The 19,865-nt window shown below is 42.6% G+C and overlaps 1 protein-coding gene across 4 annotated transcripts in view; it reads left to right on the top strand.

Moving 5' to 3' along the window:
• Positions 1-19,865, top strand: part of ALS2 (alsin Rho guanine nucleotide exchange factor ALS2) — a 54,725-nt gene that overhangs the window by 16,993 nt on the left and 17,867 nt on the right. For all 4 annotated transcript variants that reach the window (XR_014556400.1, XM_083703754.1, XM_083703755.1 and 1 more), the window contains 16 exons: positions 422-604; positions 1,640-1,811; positions 3,826-4,006; positions 4,881-4,946; positions 8,874-9,036; positions 9,376-9,507; positions 10,206-10,334; positions 11,325-11,395; positions 13,160-13,226; positions 14,971-15,173; positions 15,715-15,780; positions 16,964-17,062; positions 17,551-17,715; positions 18,345-18,456; positions 18,991-19,068; positions 19,194-19,327. Coding sequence is in view for 3 of the 4 variants with exons in the window: in XM_083703754.1 (XP_083559880.1) it covers positions 422-604; positions 1,640-1,811; positions 3,826-4,006; positions 4,881-4,946; positions 8,874-9,036; positions 9,376-9,507; positions 10,206-10,334; positions 11,325-11,395; positions 13,160-13,226; positions 14,971-15,173; positions 15,715-15,780; positions 16,964-17,062; positions 17,551-17,715; positions 18,345-18,456; positions 18,991-19,068; positions 19,194-19,327 (2,021 nt within the window). In the remaining variant the exon portion in view is untranslated. The remainder of the gene's footprint in view (positions 1-421; positions 605-1,639; positions 1,812-3,825; positions 4,007-4,880; positions 4,947-8,873; positions 9,037-9,375; positions 9,508-10,205; positions 10,335-11,324; positions 11,396-13,159; positions 13,227-14,970; positions 15,174-15,714; positions 15,781-16,963; positions 17,063-17,550; positions 17,716-18,344; positions 18,457-18,990; positions 19,069-19,193; positions 19,328-19,865) is intronic.

Below are 19,865 nucleotides of genomic sequence, written 5' to 3'. Positions count from 1 at the left end.
GTGCAACTGAGGTGATGATCTCCAGACACCTTTGGAGCTCCCAAAGTTGGGAAGAAGGCTGGAATCCCATCATTCTTATCAGACGATGGTGGTGCACTCACCATGACCATTGAAAATGTTGGAAGGCTGGATATAGGCAAAATAAGTCTGAAAACTGAAATCATACAGGCTGTTAAAATCCCATTGCATAGCACTTAACTATTGAAACTGTACAGGGTTACATTTTAAATTCTTCCCAAATTCTTGCACAGCTAAGAGCATCTTAATTGATTGAAACCTGTCCCTGTTGCTTTAAGCAGGTGTCAAATTTCCGCATGTAAAACACTAAAGTCCTTTGATGAAAGCCCCTTAGAAGCCCATTCTTGATTGTCAACAAGGATTTCCCTTTATTATGTCTTTTTTTTATTTTACTTCCTTCTAGGTGTGCGATGACAAAAGCATCTGGAACATAGCAGCTGGTCCAGATTATTCATTATTCCTAGTAGATGGAGAAGAGTTTCAACCTTCATTATACTATAGTGGTCGAGAAGAAAAGAAAGAGAGTGATGTTTCATCTGAAGATAGCTGCTTTAAAAATTCAACACTGTTGCCAAACTGTAGTAAGGTATGAATTAAGTTCTGTGTCCTAGAAAACTTTAGGGCCTAGCAGTGGCATCTTAATTGGTAGGGTTTGGAAAAGTGTAAGCTAGAGTTCATCTCCCCAGTGAGCCCAAGCCCCTTTTCCCAAAAAAATTCAAATTCTCCTGCAAAAGTCCTCTCTACTCCAGCTGCTCCCTTCTCTCTCCTGATCAAACCAACCTTACAGCAGCAGGAAGGCCTTGAGAAGGGGCTCTTGTTACTGCAGCAGTATGCCAGGCACAACAAATGATGGAAATTGCATTTCCCATAGTTCCTTGCACCTGGGGTGCTGCTACTGTGGCCTTCCTGTTCCCTTTAAGAGGTACAGGGGTTTTAAAATAAAAAAAGAAAGGCGATGAAGTTTCTGGACTTTTGCTGAACTCCTGGTCTTGTCAGTGAGACCATGGCATGGCAAACTTTGAAATTAGCTGGGATAACATGATGCTGAGGAACAGGTGTTGTCCATCACTAGTCAAGTTTTAGGCTTCGTTACAGGCTATGTTATAGTACAGTAAGAGAGGAGACTTCATAAAGTTGTTCCAGGAGGCTGCTTCAAGCATGCAGGGCAATAAGAAAAGGAGGGCAGCAATTTGAAGGAGCTGATGTGATCACACTGGATATCACAGGAAACTGTGGTATAACGAGTCAGGATATTGGTGCCCAAACTGAGTATGTGTTGCAGGGGTGGGGGAAGAGTGTTTAGGCAGAGACATCAGCTTGTTCTTGGACTGATAAAGCATATTTTATCAGTCCAAGATTGTGGCATATGAATTGGGCCAATCTAATAAGTCATTTGACTGCTATATTTATTTTTATATCTTGATTTCTGGCTATACAACAAGGTTTCCGATTAGACGGCAGAATGTATACATAGCCCATGTTAATGAAACCTATCTGCGTTTTGTGAGCATTCCATTGTGTAAGGTGTGTAACTCAGAAGAGCTTGATTTCTATATTAAGTCATGGTTATTTGTAAACCCCTTTTCTAGGGGATTTTTAATACAGTTTGTCTTCCCTCCAGCTAGGGTACATTAGCAGTGTGATGGCTGGTGGGAATAACTGTTTGGCTTTAGTGGACAAAAACATTATGGGCTACATTGCAAGTCTGCATGAGTTGGCTTCGATGGAGAGACAGTTCTATTCCAAACTGAGTGCTATAAAATCTCAAGTTCTCAGACCCCTCTTGGGATTAGGTAAGCAGTCTATCCACAGCATCACTTTTCTGATTATTGTGACTTCTTTAGAAACACAACCTCTTGATGTTTCTATGTTCCTGGAAGGCAGTACCTGCCGTGATCTTGTCTTCTGCTTCATTATGCACCCAAACCTCTGTAATCAGATATCTCTCCCCTCTCTGCCCATATGCATGATGTTTTGCTGAGAGGTTCAGATAAGGAAAGCACTGCAAGCTGTCTTTGTGCTAAAATAAATCTCCTGCTGTTTCTCAAGACACAGCACTGCTCTTTTAATACTTAATACACCACAAGCCCCCTTCCAGGTGAGCCTCAGCCGGCAGCCCTGACTGTACAGTCATACCTCGGGTTGAATGTGCTTCAGGATGAGCAGGTTCGAGTTGCGCTCTGCGGCAACCCGGAAGTAATGGAGCGCGTTACAGTGGTACCTCAGGTTAAGTACTTAATTCATTCCGGAGGTCCGTACTTAACCTGAAACTGTTCTTAACCTGAAGCATCACTTTAGCTAATAGGGCTTTTTGCTGCCGCCGCGCCGCTGGAGCACGATTTCTGTTCTCATCCTGAAGTGGAGTTCTTAACCTGAAGCACTATTTCTGGGTTAGCGGAGTCTGTAACCTGAAGCGTATGTAACCTGAAGTACCACTGTACTTCCGGGTTTCGCTGCTTGTGCATGTGCAGACACTCAAAATGACATGCGCAGAAGGGCTGAAACGTGGCACGCGCAGACACGGGTTACGTTTGCTTCTAGATACGAACAGGGCTCCGGAACGGACCCCGTTCGCATCTTGAGGTACCACTGTATCCATAAAGCAGCAGTCCCTATCTTTTGACTGCCTTCCATCATGTTGCCGTTGCCGCCCACCCACCCTTGCCTCAGGCCAGGCTTGTCTGCATCTAATTTTGACATCATCCAATTGGCCTTCTAGAAAATTCTGAATAAGTTGAATAATGGGCATTCACTCATCCACCAGCTGAGCACACCTGCCCTAGCAAGCACACCTGCCCTAGCAAGCTTAAAACATGATACTATGCACAATGTCTTTGATCTGGTCTGATCCACATTTACAAAGGCAATCGTTTGTTGGCTTCTTTAAAAAAAATTCAAGTCACATATTTGGTGGGTGTAGTTTGAACATTAAGCTGTGTAAATGCTCGTATAATGGGGGGCAGGTTAATTTCCACAAGTAAGTAGTCCTTTTATGGTCAGATAACTTTGACTATATGGAGAATACAATGTCCATTTTGGCATCTTCAACAAAATGGATCTTATGTCAGAAATATCCTGTAATAACATTAGAAAAGAAATGGGACAACTTGGACATAGTACACCAGATGCATTACTCAGAACTGTAATAGATCTCTCTTCTTTAAGAGTATACATTCATAAATCCATGATTCCATAGTGGAAAAAACTTGCCTAATGTCAGACCAACATTTGGCAAGCTTAGAGGGAAGACTGGATACAATGTTGTGGCTGCTTGATGTTGAGCTTGTATAAGTAGTACAATGATTATCAATACTGGTGGTGACCATTTTGTGCAAGGATTCTGTTCCTGCCCTCCATTCGCATTGGCAGAGCATGCATAAGCCTACGACGCCCTGTTACACCCCGGTCTGACCTCTTCCAGGTCCAAAAGTACCCATGCATCGACGGTCATGCGTCAGCTGGTCGTGCACAAAATTGGCACTGCCTGTAATTCTAAGCCTAATTGACAACAACACAGTCCTAACCATGTCTGCTCAGAAGCAAGTCCTATTGAATTTAGTAAGGCTTAATTTCAGGTAAAGGGGGTTAGGAATTGCAGCCTTGAAAGTTGTGTGGTTTTGTTTTGCAAGGAGAGTGGAAAAATTGTTAATGACATTTGTTGGCATCTCATTTAAAATTATTGCATGTTTTGATAGCCTGGGTTAATTCTTGTTCATGATGCGTTGAACTAAAAAAAGTTTCCACTCTTTAGTGCACACCCCAGCCTCAAATAGCTCACTGCATATTGTTTGCTCATTTCCCCTGCAGATAATTTAGGTGCTTCATCGACAGTGCAGCTGTTGCAGGAAATGGCTAGTACGTTCAGCAAACTGTGTTACCTAATCGGTCAGCATGGAGCCTCTTTGACAAGCTTTATTCAAGGGTCAAAAGAGGCAAAGAACTTGGCTGTCCTGAAGCATTCAAGCCTCTTTTTGGAAAGTTACACTGAGCAAGTATCTCATTTTTATTCTCTGGAGATTTATTGTTTCAGGCACGACGTGTTACAAGGAAAAACTAAGGTGAAACAAAGAAAGACAGACTTGAAACAGCACACTTGCTATCACCTGAATTATTGACTTGTACTGTAGGGCTGAACTTTACGCATTCAGTAAAGTTGGCAAGTGTTTGTTCTGGACTGTACCACTTCAGATTGCAAGCCTCCTTGAATTCTCCCTCATGTAAAATTTCAAGAGAAAAGTCACACAGCCACATTTGTGGCTGAGTTGACACTGAAATGGAACAAATGGGCATTTTAAATGCTCAGGAATCATTGATGTACTATTGTGCATATAATGGAATGTTAAAGCTGCCAGTCATTTAATCTTTAAGGTGCAATCCACCAGAATTCGTGGTGTGAAATTGCTGTTTATTTTGATGCATTGTGGCAGATGCTCACTGTGCAAGCCCTGTTGAAATGGGCATTGTGCAAAAAGTTCTTGGAAGGGTGCATCGTATAAGCTAACACCATTATTTCAAAGGGGGCACATTGTGTGTTCTTGTGTTACCCTTGTAGTCCCACATTGTGAGTCTTCCTATAATAGATTTTCACCCATTTTTTTGTGGTGTGTGTGGCAATACTAGTGTGGGAGGAAGCTGCAGTGTGGACAAGGTGTTAATGGTTACTGAAGCAACTATTCTGCAGAGAAAGATCATGCTGTAAGCATAATGTGAGACTGTAGGGTGGTGATGTAAGTTTTCCATTAATCAAAAAGAGGTTGTTCACACTCGCTCCTTAGGTCCTCCATCCAGCAAATTCATCAGGTTGATTTCCATTTGAAATGCCTAGGCTTTCTCACTTTTCTTCATCAATGTCTCTGATTTAGGTACTGCACTTCCTTGACAAACTTTCTGGTGATGGGAGGATTTTCGCTTCTCTCCAAACCAGCAATGTAAGTTAGTCCTTCTGGATGTTGAGTCTGGTGATTTGATGTTACAGTAATGTCTGCAAATCCTGTTGTATTACCAATGCACCCATGTGTGAATCTGGTAGCTGCTTACTGTGAGGGCTAAGATAATGGTTAGTAGTGCAGCTGCATAGAATCTTGTATAATCCTTAGCAGCAGTTCTACAGAAAGAGAGAGAGAGAGAGAGGGAGGAAGGTAGTTAGGTAGGGGTGGTCTGTTAGTGTCTGAAGTGTCTCTTGCAGTACCTGCAAATGCACCTGTTCACACACTTTTGGCTCTTGAGGTGTATATTTTTTTTAAGACCCACCTTAGTTTTGCAATTTTAAGTTGTTTTAGACTGTTTTTAGTATTGTGTAATATTGCATTTTAGGGACGCGGGTGGCGCTGTGGGTTAAACCACAGAGCCTAGGACTTGCCGATCAGAAGGTCGGTGGTTCAAATCCCCGCGACGGGGTGAGCTCCCGTTGCTCGGTCCTTGCTCCTGCCAACCTAGCAGTTCAAAAGCACATCAAAGTGCAAATAGATAAATAGGTACCGCTCCAGCAGGAAGGTAAACGGTGTTTCCATGTGCTGCTCTGGTTCGCCAGAAGCGGCTTAGTCATGCTGGCCACATGACCCGGAAGCTGTACGCAGGCTCCCTCGGCCAGTAAAGTGAGCTGAGGGCCGCAACCCCAGAGTCGGTCACGACTGGACCTAATGGTCAGGGGTCCCTTTACCTTTACCTAATATTGCATTTTAATGTTAATGTTATGTTTTAATTGTTATAACACACCCTAGAATCATAGGGTGAAGGACGGGAAACAAATTGTAATAATACCTTCCCAGCTTCCTAGTTTTTTTCATTATTATGAAAGTTGCTTTCTTACTGTTTGTCCCTTCCCTTTGTCAGATGAATCCCAGAAATAAAGTTTCTTACCCTTTAGAATAATGAAAACCCTTTTAGGATGTCATTGTGAGCTATCAGTGCTTTGCTCACAGGAAAGGATCCTGCCCCTTAACAGGCGAATTGAATTTAATAGAAATCCAAGTTTCATCCCAAATTCTGGCCCAAACAGTCGGCCTGTAATAAACATATATAACATTTGGATCCTAATGTCAGGTATTGTGCGGAGTAATAAGGGCCTTATATGGTGGTCAGGATCTATTAGGTAGCTCTATTCTTACTATCTGTGTTGAAAACCATTGAAGCATTAGTCATTTCTTCCATTATGGGTATCAAAGGATGTAGGACTGTGTCTCTCCAGATAACAGTTATATGCTTAGAATGACTGATTCAGGAAATGAGATCTTTGCAGCAAGATACCAATGTCAGTGGCTAATGATATGAGATGGTCTTCTGTGACTATTCCTTTGTACAGCCTTTTAAGTAATTCATCATAAAAGGGAAGCAGCAGCTCACCAGGACTCCTCATTGTCAGGCAACTTAGCGGCAGTTCCTTTGAGATATTAGCCGAGACTTGGTCTTACGATAGTTCTGATACTCCTTGATGCTTGTGTATTGTGACTTCCAAGTGTTGCTCTCAAAGCACTTTAAAAATGCAAACCATCCAGATGGTTAGTCTGGTGGCTGAGAAAAAGAGCTTCCTGATTAAAAAAAAGAAAGAGAGCACTTTCCCCCCCTTGAAACTCGTTCGAAAATGAGAAGTCCTGGAACTAGGCAAGGTAGATGCGTTTGATGCTTCTGTGGCAGCACCTCGTTAATCATGTAGAGTGGCCCTGCTGTTTAGTTCACTAAGCTACTCCTTTGTTCCCAAAGCTTTGATGTGTCGCTCTTCTCTGCCTTGCAAGCCTTCCTTTCCAAATTTCCACCTTAACTTATTTCGTAGCTGTACAAATTCATTGTAAGTTCGATGTTTCGTTGCAGACAGCAACACAGAAGAAGTCAAAAGCAGTAAATGATTGCGTTCACCAACGCAGTCTCGTGTAATATTTGAGTAGATTTTCCACCACTTTTAATTTAGCACTTAAAAATTGCATTGGAAAACTTGAAAGGCTCTATTTTTGGAGGCACTGGCACTGTGGGTTAAACCACAGAGCCTAGGACTTGCCAATCTGAAGGTTGGCAGTTCAAATCCCCGTGACGGGGTGAGCTCCCGTTGCTCAGTCCCAGCTCCTGCCAACCTAGCAGTTCGAAAGCACGTCAAAGTGCAAGTAGATGAATAGGTACCACTCCAGCGGGAAGGTAAACGGCGTTTCCGTGCGCTGCACTGGTTCTCCAGAAGCGGCTTAGTCATGCTGGCCACAGGACCCGGAAGCTGTACGCCGGCTCCCTCGGCCAATAAAGCGAGATGAGCGCTGCAACCCCAGAGTTGGTCACGACTGGACCTAATGGTCAGGGGTCCCTTTACCTTTACCTTATACAGCTGATAGGCAAAGGGCGTATCAACTTCCTTCGGTGATGCAGGAAATATACTTGGCTAGTGGTTAGCAGCAGTCAGCTCTGGAACTCTCTGCCCACTGAATTTGGTTGAGCATGGTCTCTGATGGTATTCAGATGCCAACTCAATCATGGCTTTTGACGTAGGCTTTTGGGTATTGTTACTGATACTTATTCATATGTCCATAGTAGAGGCTTTGCTTATGATGACACTATGATATGTATGTATGTATATAACATTTTGTTGACTTTCGCTGTTACCGCTCTGCAATCTTTGGATGAAGGGAGGGATATAAATGGCTTAAATATAAATAAAAAATAAATTTCAAAGACATGCCACAGGGTGGGGCAGGGAACACCCAGAACATATTGCGGGGGTGGTGTATGGTCTACAGGTTAGATACCTCTAGTTTAAATAAAAAAACTAGTCTTGTTAATAAGTAGCAATTTATGTATTTGATTCCCAGTAAATCCGTATCACTTCTAACAAGAGATAGCAAAACACACAGGCTGCATTCTCAAGCAGCTGTAAACCAAGAAGCTTGGTGTAATAAACCACACTGTGCCTGAACTGTGTGCAAGCAGGAAACAAGCCAGGAAAGTGATAGCTTAGTGTTACATTTGAACTCAGGTATGTGGTTTGCTGCTCCCTAAACAGGCTGTGATCCGTAGCCCAGCCGTAAGTCATGGTTTGCTGTTTACATACGGATCATGGCCTGTTTTAGAGAGAAACAAACCACAGTTTTGGGTTGGAACCTAGCACTTAAGTCATCCTCTTGCTAGTTTGTTTATGCAGAGAAGGAATGTTCAGGTGCTTGCACAAAGAATGCAGCTTTTGCACAGTATAGTTTATTAAGCCAAGCTTCTTGGCTTACCTTTTATGTGTGAATGCAACTGTAGTATTTTATACAAGTGAAGCTTGATGCTCTAAGGACTCCTAGAAATTAATGCAAAACATTAGCTTTGAGTATTTTTTAAGTGCAGTAGTCCTGGGGTAGGTCTAAGGCAGTGTTTCCCAACCTTGTGCCTCCAGATGTTTTTGGCCTACAACTCCCATCATCCCTGACCACTGGTCTTGCTAGCTAGGGATGATGGGAGTTGTAGGCCAAAAACATCTGGAGGCACAAGGTTGGGAAACACTGGTCTAAGGCTTCCTCAACCTCGGCCCTTCAGATGTTTTTGGCCTACAACTCCCATGATCCCTAGCTCTCAGGACCATTGGTCAAGAATGATGGGAATTGCAGTCTCAAATCATCTGGAGGGCCGAGGTTGAGGAAGCCTGGTCTAACTCATACTGCCTGACCTCTGTATCAGTGAAAGGGCATGTAACCATGTATATCTGGGCCCAAAGTCACATGGTGGTGTTCCGCAGCTGAAGCTAAGCAGATCCAAACCAGTTTGCAAGCTGCCTGGGTGAAAGGACACCTGGAAACCATGTTCTGAGTTCCACAGAAGAAGAGTCAGACATAAGTATAGTAAGTGTTGCACTGAAAGCGTTGTCAAAACATTAACACACACCTGTCTTTATACTGTAGGGATTTCTTAACTAAAAGCCAGGCATTGCTTCAGGATCTGTCGGAGACAAATGAGGAGGATCTCCCATTGGTAGAAGTGTTAAATACTCTGTTTTTCTTGCCAATCCGACGACTTCATAATTATGCTAGAACTTTACTAAAGCTTGCTACGTGTTTTGAAGTGGTAAGTTGTTGGATAAGAAAGTTTCACTAAACAGGAGACATTTTGTGTTTGTTTTTTTGATCTCATTGCTAACATAATCATTCCAGGCGGCGTAATATTGTTAATCCGTTCAAAAAAAAGTGCAAATGCAGTTGCATTTGTTACAATAACTAAGCGGTTTATTCTTCATTGTATTTGTGTTCTTTTTAGTTACTTAAATATTATTCATAGTGTTCAATCACAGGGAAGTTGTTTCAGTTGATTAAAATATAACTGCAATTACTGTAATGAAATACTGCAATAGGTCTCTGGAAGCAACTATCAATTGCTAAACTTGTTTTGTTTGTTCCTTCTCTGTAGGCATCTCCAGAATACCAGAGCCTCCAGGATGCCAGTTCTTGTTATGAAACCCTTGCTGTCCATCTTAGCAGGAAAAGGAAAGAAGCTGAATACACGCTGGGCTTCTGGAAGACCTTTCCTGGCAAAATGACAGTACGTGGGCATTGCTGTAGTCTCTGCTAGCCCAACTCTTCAACTGTAGGATTTCATTTTCCCCACAGTGATGTCACCGTAGTTTCCTTCCCTTCCCCTCTCTTCATGGCTGTGGTGCTTCCAATTTCAGAAAGTATTGTATTTAGCAAATAATCCTAATTTCCTGTTAGGGCTGAGATGCATGCAAATTCAGACTCCATCTGTGATGAGTGCGCACTACTGTTAATGACACAGGGGTGATAATAGGCATAAAAGGTAAAGGTAAAGGTAAAGGTACCCCTGCCCGTACGGGCCAGTCTTGCCAGACTCTGGGGTTGTGCGCCCATCTCACTCAAGAGGCCAGGGGCCAGCGCTGTCCGAAGACACTTCCGGGTCACGTGGCCAGTGTGATATCGCTGCTCTGGCGAGCCAGAGCTGCACACGGAAACGCTGTTTACCTTCCCGCCAGTAAGCGGTCCCTATTTATCTACTTGCACCCGAGGGTGCTTTCGAACTGCTAGGTTGGCAGGCGCTGGGACCGAGCAACGGGAGCGCACCCCGCCGCGGGGATTCGAACCACCGACCTTTCGATCGGCAAGCCCTAGGCGCTGAGGCTTTTACCCACAGCGCCACCCGCGTCCGTTAAATCCTAGAATAATATCCTAGATAATAGGCATAGTCGACCTAATTTGTGTGCCTGCCTCACTCCTCAATTCTAGGATTCCTTGAGGAAACCCGAACGGCGACTAATCTGTGAGAGCAGCAATCGGGGACTGTCACTGCAGCATGCTGGGAGATTCTCAGTAAACTGGTTCATCCTCTTTAATGATGCCTTGGTCCATGCTCAGGTAAGCGCATACTGGGGATTAGAGCTGAATTGTTCCTGTTATACCTGAATGGATGGGGCACCTCACAGTAAAAGGATATTTTCAGAGTTCTGTAGCAGTCAGAACTCTCTCCCCATGCTCTTCAGAAGAACATACACAAAGACGACCTGAGGTCCATATGGGTTGTCGCTAGGACTAGTCAGTGGCGGAGGAAGGGGGCAGGTCACCCTGGGTGCCAGCCTGGGGGGGGTGACATTGCCGCGGGCAGGCTCCTCCCCCTTGGGACACTCGCATGGGCGACGTACCATGCCCCTGGGTGCCACACACCCCCAGGCAATGTGCCACGCCCCCGCCGCCCTGGGTACCGAAGCCCCTTCCTCCACTACTGGGTCTCGTATGGGTGACAAGAACCTTGGATACCAAGCCTGTTCTGTCTTCTGTGCAATGTAGATCACTCCCCACGTCTCTCTATTGGGGTTCTGAAACACAATTCCGAATTGGGTCTATTCCGCCTGCCCAGCCACCACCTCATTAGTGCCATTGATATTGCCCGCATTAGGTTTTGGAACATTATGTTTTGGGTCTTTGAACAGCATTGCCTCTCAGTTGCAAAAAAAAGTTGAAAGACAAAAAATAGTTGTGCACAGTTTCTCCCTGTCTTCTGGCGAGACTCGGAAATATCTTCCATCACTAGCATACAGCAGCACTATCATTTGCTGCCCCTTAAACAAACGGTAGGAACAGGGTATCCTATGCACTGAGCTCTGGTTCATATAGCCCGCTATTTGGCATAAATATGGTTGCAGCTTTGCAAGCTGTGCAATTTGAACTTATCAAATGGGGGGGTGGATGGGAACTCGTTAGGAGATATAGCAGTTGCATTTCAGCAGTGTGGCTTAATGTCGTTCTGTTTCCAAAGGGGAAGAAACACTGAAGAAGGAACACACACAAAGAGTGAATCTAATCCTAATAGGAAGGTTGATGCTTTTCCTCTTTTGCTTTTCTTTGCAGTTTTCAACTCATCATATATTTTCCTTGTCCACATTGTGGGTAGAACCTGTTTCAGAAGAGTCTGGTAATATGTAAGTATGTCAAGGCCATCCCTCAAATAGAAATTATTTTGTTGCTGTTGTCGATGAGATGAGTTTTTCTTTTGAAACGTCTTAGGTCCTCCAGGCCTTTTGTGTTCTTTGAAGTGATACTCGACTTGCATCCCTTAAAGGCAGTGGTGGGGAACCTTTTGGCCCATCCAGCTGCTTTTTGACTCCAACTCCCATCAGCCTCAGCCAGCCAATGGCCAGGGATGATGTTCATCATAATCCAGGAGCAGCTGGAAGGTCCACAGGTTCTCCACCCCCACAATAATGTGATTATCATGCTTGTGGTTGGTGAGATAAAGTTATCACAGGTGTACATGTTGCTCATTTTAAGCATGTATTTGACGCGCAGCGTAAATTAATAATGCAGAGTTTCAAAGAATAAAAGCTTTACTGAGTTAAAATAAACTTCTTCATAAACAACATGGTTCCAAACAGTTTGACTGAGATTACATACTGCTCACAACTGAAGCAGACAAACACTCACTGACATCTTACAGAGAGTACAAAAGAGAAACTGGCTATGAAGTCACATGCCAGAGTAACTCAACAGTTAGCAGTTAGGCCTGAATAACTTTAGTAGGCCCAAATGATTGTGCAGTCCCAGCACTTCCCAGCCTGCTTTGCTGCTTCTGCTCTCATGTGTCTTTGTCACATGACACTCCCCCAAAGACCTAGAGAGCAGAAGTATAAACATGAAAAATTAACTTATTCAGTATTGGCTGGACATTAAGTCTGTATTGTTATATTATTGTTATTATTATTATTATCCTCATCATTTTTTGATTTATTAATTGCCTTCTAGATTACTATCTTAAGTCATTTTACATACAGTATTAGATAATTAAAAAGAAAAAAAAATAGAACAGTCAATACATTTAAAATTAGACTAAACCCCTAAGAAGTATTCCAGTGTCACTTTTGTAAGGAAGAATGCCATGGCATTTCTTGTGTTTAAACAGGGAAGAATATTTATGCAATGTGATATTGGTGCAGAATTCAGCTTCCTACAACCTTTTTTCTTAGCTTGAAGCAGCATTTCTAGTCCATATGGATGTGAGTACAGTCGTACCTTGTTTTGCAGCCGGGATCCGTTCCGGTGCCCCATCTACTAGCCGAAAATGATGCAGGGCAAAGCGCCATGTCTGCGCACACATGTGGAGTAGTTTGTGCTTCTGCGCATGCAAACCTGGAAATAACCCGTTCCGGTACTTCCAGGTTTGCCGTGGACATTCACTGGAATGGACGCTAGACAAGGCGAACATTCGCGGAGGTATTACTGTGTAGGCTTGGCAGCTTGGTAATTTCTTATGAAACAAAAGGATGGCTGAATAAATCTAGTGGTTTCAGGATCTGGCATAGGTAAAGTAAAAGATGCCAGATAAGCATAAATACTTTACTTAACTTGCATAACTTGGAACTTCTTCATTTTATTTTGGTACAGAGTACAGTCTTCCTTATAATCGCTAGTGATAAGAGACTGAAATAGGATGGAAGGTGTTAGATTACATGGCACTTTACTGTTGCAAATGGAGATTCTCCATTTCTCATGAATTTAGGGAAAGGTTGAACATTTCTTTAAGCCAGAGGCTAGAAGGAAAAGGACAGAAAATAGAATGCGACTCTGCCCCTTTGCTTTGGTATTAATTTTTGCCTGTGCTAGCTACAGTTATCTGTTCAATTATTTTTTATTTTCTTATGTTCTTTTTACATGAACCTTTTTGTTTTTTTGGTCTTTCTTCATGCAAGGAATGGTTTGAGGGTCACTACACCAGAAGAACAGTTCATTCTTGTTTCATCAACGCCACAGGAAAAGGTAGGCAGGCACAGAAACTGCATTCTCTCCTTCCTCTCCTCCCCTGTTTCCACCACTTGCCGGGTAGGTTAACGGCAGGAACATAGGAAGCTTCCTTATACCGAGTCAAACCATTGGTCTGTTTAACTCTATTGTGTACACTGACCAGCAGCATTTCTTAGGGCTCCAGTCAGCATGCATCCCCAGTCCTGTTTGGAGATGCCAGAGATTATACCTAGTGCATGAGTTGTGGTCTTCCTCCATTACTTCCCCACAAGGAATGTGGGCTTGGCTTACTTGTGAGAGCCATCTTAAGTGCCTTAGCTACTTTGAACATAGAGTACCGTATTTCTCGCTCTATAGGACGCACTTTCCCCCCTCCAAAAATTAAGGGGAAATGTGTGTGCATCCTATAGAGCGAATGCAGGCTGCACGGCTAAGCCCAAAGCCAGAACAGGGAGACGGAGCGCTGCGTAGCACTCCGTCTCGCTGTTCTAGCCTGGGGATGGCTGCGCGCAAAGGAAGGCAGTTCCCAAGCCAGAACAGCGAGACGGAGACAGAGCAGCGCTTCCCCTGTTCTCCCCCTCCTATGGTCCGGTGCGTCCTATGGTCTGGTGCGTCCTATAGAGCGAAAAATATGGTACTTTGTAAGCTTATTTTCTCTGCTTATTTCACTCTGTAACCTAAGGGAAATCAACATACAATGACCCTGCTTGCACAGCACAGCAAACCATAGTTAATGGTATACTGCAAACATGCCTATCTGAGTTGTTCACCTCCTTTCTGGTTGTATGTGGATGAAACAAGCCACAATTTAGTGTTGCATGCAAATCAGAGATGATGGTTCATTTTGCAACACAATCTTGTAAGCCGAGGTTTGTTCTTGGCTGATCATAGTTTGTTGGGAGTGAAATCATCCATGGATCAAATGTAACGCTAAGACAGGAGTTGTGGTCTGTTTCCTGTCTGTGCAAATGGGAGGAGCAAAACTAACATTGTTTGCTCGTAGACGGTAGCCCATGGTATAGAAAACATGCGAGTATGGTCCACATTGGTGTAGCTGAGTATGTAGCATCATGGTTTAGAAGGAGACTAGGACTAGATCACTGGTCTTCAAATAGTGACTTGTGATCCATAGTTGGCCCATAGATGGTTCATGCCAGTGCATTCATTGCCAATTATTACCGTATTTTTCGCTCTATAAGACACACCAGACCATAAGACGCACCTAGTTTTTGGAGGAGGAAAACAAGAAAAAAAATATTCTGAATCCCAGAAGCCAGAACAGCAAGAGGGATCGCTGCGCAGTGAAAGCAGCAATCCCTCTTGCTGTTCTGGCTTCTGCGATAGCTGTGCAGCCTGCATTCGCTCCATAAGACACACACACACATTTCCCCTTACTTTTTAGGAGGGAAAAAGTGAGTCTTATAGAGCAAAAAATACAGTATTTTTAAATTTAAGTTTAGTTTGTTTTTAAGTGACGTGGAGAATAATGACCATAATATGGTTTTGTATTAAAACCTGACCCTTTGTTCCAGGCAGAAGGTAAATGGGGCCCCAAGTCTGAAAAGGTTAAGATTGCTGGAGCAGATGAACTTTTGCAGTTCTGTGATTTTTATCATTTATTGATTCTGTGGCACCAATAAGTCCTATCAGACGAACTCCAAGAGATTCCTTCAGTATTCCCATAAAAGTAGTTATGAATAGAGAGGAGGAACACAAAGGGTAGGCAGAACCTTGAATACTTTTACTGTAATTGTTTCAGACTAAATGGCTGAGAGCGATAAGCCAAGCAGTGGATCAGGCCTTAAAAGGGACGACTGACTTGCCTCCTTATGGAGTTAGCGGAAACATTCAGAGGCAAGAGCCCCCTATCTCACGGAGTGCCAAATACACCTTTTACAAAGATCCTCGGCTTAAGGACGCCACTTACAATGGTCGATGGCTTTCCGGGAAACCACACGGCAGGTGAAACTGTTCAGATGTTCTTATGTACATGTTCGCTAGTTAAGAGGCTGTCCTGTTTACTTAAAACCAAGCAGAAAAGCACCAATAATAACAGGCCAAAAAAGAGAGAGATTTTCACTAATTGCATGGAAAATGTGCTGACTTCTGTTGTTACAGCATCGCTTGTATTTGGTGAAAATTGCTGCTGAAAACACGCCTCACGAGGAAGGATTTTTTCTTTAACATATTGGGCTTGCAATAAATCCTTTCAAGCACCTGAAGTTTTCCCCTGTTCTCTTCTTTTACATCTTCTTCTCTTTCTTTCTTTTTGCTTAAAGCTAGGTAACAAGTGAGAAAAGGCATGTAAAAAGTATTTAAATCTGAATAAAGCAGAGTACAATAAATGAAAAGCTACCTATTCTATGACCACTTAACCTTGAGCTCTAAAACCTAGACAGAAAAAATGCAGTAGTCCTTTGAACGATGTAATAGTCTTGCATAAAACGTGCTATGCTAATTCAAATGAGGAACTGGTCTAATTATGGCATTCTATATATTTCAGGGGAGTTTTGAAATGGGCAGATGGAAGAATGTATTCTGGCATGTTCAGAAGTGGCCTGGAAGATGGGTAGGTACAAAGAGTTAAACCAAATTTGGGGTTGGAGAAAGAGAAGTCGTAATTATTACTTAAAATTGTCTTACCACCAGGAAGATGTTAGATAACCTCCCTTTGGCTGATGGATTTATTTAGCTGTCAAAATAGTTCTTAGGAGTTTTGTGAAACTAACTTAAGTTGTCACATCATATATTGGGTTATATCCAGTGTTGATCTTACTCATAGTAGAACCATTGAAATGTAGTGGGCATGACTAACTTATATCCATTAATTTTAATGGATCTGCTCAAAGTGCAACTTGGGTTCAACCCATGCTTACCTGGGAGTAATTCTCAGGTACTCAGGGTTTCATTTTAATCACTGTAACAAGCAGCTTGCAATGTAAAATTAAACTCTCTCCTTCACACACACACACACCCGTGTCCTTTTTTCTGTTCAAACACCTTGCCAGATTTGTGTGCATGTTAGAAATCTGGATGGTGCTAAAATAAAAGTGTATCCATACAGTGCTTGTGTAACTGTTGCAGTATAGTAATCCTTTGCAGCTGAAGCTCCTGAACATGAAAGATTGTAGCTGTGCACTGCTGGGTGGGGGTGGGGGGGTTGGGTCTGAGACAGCCATGGTGTTAAATTGAAGAATTCTGTTATGTAGTAGTATGCTTTTTTAAACAGTGATTAGGGATTTGTCTGTAAGACACTTTCCTAAAACTTCTATTTAGCCTTCTATTTCATAGGTGAAAATACCAGTGCTGTTTCTCAAGTGATTTTCATCACTTTACCTTCAACTCAAAATTTGTATGAAATTCTGGAGACCTAAACTTGCTCTCTCATAAAGTCAATGCAGTTTCAAAAATAAAGCAGTCATAATTTGAACTGCATGCTTGGCATTGTTGGCTGAATCTATTATGTGTGCTTAAATTTCTATAGCTACTGCTTCAGATATACATGTATAGAAAAGTGATATATAGGTATTTTATAATTGCATATCATATAACTCATTAACCATTACTCCTTTACACATAATTCACAGATACATTATACATTTTTAGTATTATTCAGTACATGTTTACTCAGAAGTAAATCCTACAACGTTCAGTGGTCTTACTGCCAAGTAGATGTGTATGGGATTGCTGCTCTTTGTATTATATTCTTGTTTTCTAGTTGCCCAGGACTCTTGTTGTTTTCATATTGGCAGGTACGGTGAATACAAAATACCAAGCAAAATACTGAACAAGAGTGACCGCTATGTTGGATATTGGAAGGAGGGCAAAATGTGTGGACAAGGCATTTACAGGTAGTATACAAAACAACATGTGGATTGTTTTAGAGGTCATCGTGTGTGGTCCAAAAGAGAGCAGCATTTAACCCACAATGCACTTTAAAGGGCCACTTAACACACACACAAACCATTTCTTTCTATGCAAAACTTTTCCAGGTAGGAACAGCATGAAACCCCTATGAAGATCACCATGTGTGACAGTTTTCACTCACGAACACATTTCATTGTGTGAACACCTCCTGGGAAGTTGCATTTTGCCTTGTGTCCGTGCAGTGAAATATACATGTGCCCATGTTGCTTCACACGACAATCTGTGCATAGATGTGATACCATATCTGTTCATGCTCTTTTTGCACAGAACTACATAATCCACAATATGACACATCTCCATTCCACCACCCCCCTTAAACTCATCACTGGAAATAGTCCTGTTTTCACATTCCTGCCAAAAAGGTTGTTTTCTGTGCGCAGAGGGGGAGAGAGATAACACTCTTTTATTTCAGCTATGCCACTGGAGAAGTGTATGAAGGGAGCTTTCAGGATAACATGCGTCATGGGCATGGTCTCCTGCGCAGTGGGAAACTGACATCTACCTCTCCCAGTATGTTCATTGGCCAGTGGGTGATGGATAAGAAGACTGGATATGGAGTATTTGACGATATCACAAGGTAAATAGATTCTGAGCATTCTAAAAACTTATGCTAAGTAGTTGCTTATCCCTCTAGTTTACTTGAATAAAATCACTAACAAGATGACATGGAATGCAACCTAAAACTTGTATGTCAGCAATCAATCACCTGCCTTTATTGCTTTAACTCATGAGCTATTGCTGCAATCTGCTCCGATTGTATATTTTATCTTTATGAGTGCTGTTTTTATTGTGTTATGTTATGTGAGCTGGTATTTGACCGTAATAAATTATCTCAATTATCTCTCACCTGCCTTTGAACTTACTAACTTATATTTTAGCTCAGCATTCATGTTTCATAAACCTTAATATAAGTCCTCTTTGGAAATACTGAAAAGTGCGATAATATACAATTAAAAATAATAATGGCAAACTTATGAAAATGATACATAAACTGCAGTTAAGATGTACACTAGTTTGTGCCCTCCCCCCAAACCCATTATAGAGCTCTGATATGACCCTATTAATTGCCGAAAAGGCTTCTCAGCTGGTAGGGTAGTATGTCTGTTGTTTAGTTGTCAGAGTGTCACAGAACAGGAGATTGTATGGTGAGCCTTATTTCTTAAAATTTAGATTGCTTTGGCCCTTAATCCCTTCTTGTTTCTTCAGGGGAGAAAAATATATGGGAATGTGGCAAGATGACCTTGGCCAGGGCAATGGTGTTGTGGTTACACAGTTTGGACTGTATTATGAAGGAGCCTTTAGCAGCAATAAAATGATGGTGAGTACTGTACAAACCAGTGTCTTACGGTTGAAGGAGCAGTCCCTAACCTTACCCTGTTTTTTGGTGCTCAGCGTGTAAAAATAAAAATTCACCCCCTTTTTTCAAAGTAGCATTTATGCCAGATTGGATCCAGACTACCTGTGAGCAGTTCCTCTCTTGGGGTGCTCCCAATGGTAGAAGAGCAGAGGAGGCAATTTTTGCTAGTTACCCCTCCTCTTCCCGCAGCCCCCTATACCCCAATGAAAATCTGCTCTGGAGGGTTGGGGGACTGATGAGGACAGTGCAGAAGGAAAAAGGAATAGGTGAAAATTGCCTTCTTCCTTCCTCCACCTTTTTCCATTATGAGTCTCCACTGGATCTCTGCCCTTCCCGCTAAGGACAAGTTTGGATCCAGCACATTGACTGTTCTGTATCTTTGTGTTACGGCTACTGTAAAAATATACATCTTCCTGCATTTTTCTTCCATAATACTACTCTGTGTTTATGTGAACTATTCAGAACATGTAATGATTGTGATACTGCTTTATGCAGGGGACTGGTGTCTTGCTTTCGGAAGATGACACGGTGTATGAAGGAGAGTTTTCAGATAATTGGACCCTTAATGGAAAGGTTGGTAAATCATATTTTGGGGGGTTGCTTTTTTTTTTTTTTTTTTTTGAGTAGAGCAGTTTTTAAAAATGAGTGATTTCATTCTTTTTTTGCTCTCTTCTCTCCCCTCCATCCCTTCTTCAAAGGGAAGACTGACTTTGCCAAATGGAGACACTATTGAAGGTATTTTCAGTGGCGAGTGGGGATCTGGGATTAAGATTGCTGGAACCTACTTCAAACCCAGTTTGTACGATCATGAGAAGGACCGACCCAAAACCCTGTGAGTGAATGGGAGATGGCTTCTGTTTAGACTGTATCGTGTCTTTGTCTGTAGCTAGCCATGGTACCTGAGCCCTAGCACTGATTTGAATGCAAAGTAGGTTGCAGATCACAGCCTGTATATTGCCTTGTTTGCCCAACTCTAGTTGTTTATTTCCAGCTCCTCTGCTTGGTTAGGCAATGGGGAATAGTACAGTGTCATTGCCAAGTCCTCATGCGGATTTCAGATTTGAGTGGAACACTACAGGTTTTGTCTGAGGTGCTTGGAAGACCATGGGGTCAAGAGATACAATGCTTGTTCTTTAGAAAAGGCTAAAAGTGGTGAAAATTCTGTATGTTATATGATATCTGAGCAGCTGGTGACCAATGTGAAGAAAGTGAAAATGTAGCAGCTGTATTTTGGGGGCTGCAATTGGTCACTGGCACCTAAAGAGTGAGGGCCTCTACACTTAGACAGGCAGTAGAAATGGAGGTTCCTATAAACAGAACGTGGGACGCAGGTGGCACTGTGGTATAAACCACTGAGCCTCTTGGGCTTG

The sequence above is a fragment of the Podarcis gaigeae genome (genome assembly GCF_964106915.1).
Source record: "Podarcis gaigeae genome assembly, chromosome: 1".
Classification (NCBI taxonomy): domain Eukaryota; kingdom Metazoa; phylum Chordata; class Lepidosauria; order Squamata; family Lacertidae; genus Podarcis; species Podarcis gaigeae.
The sequence above is the reverse complement of the archived record's forward strand: the minus strand, read 5'-3'. Positions and strand labels throughout refer to the sequence as shown.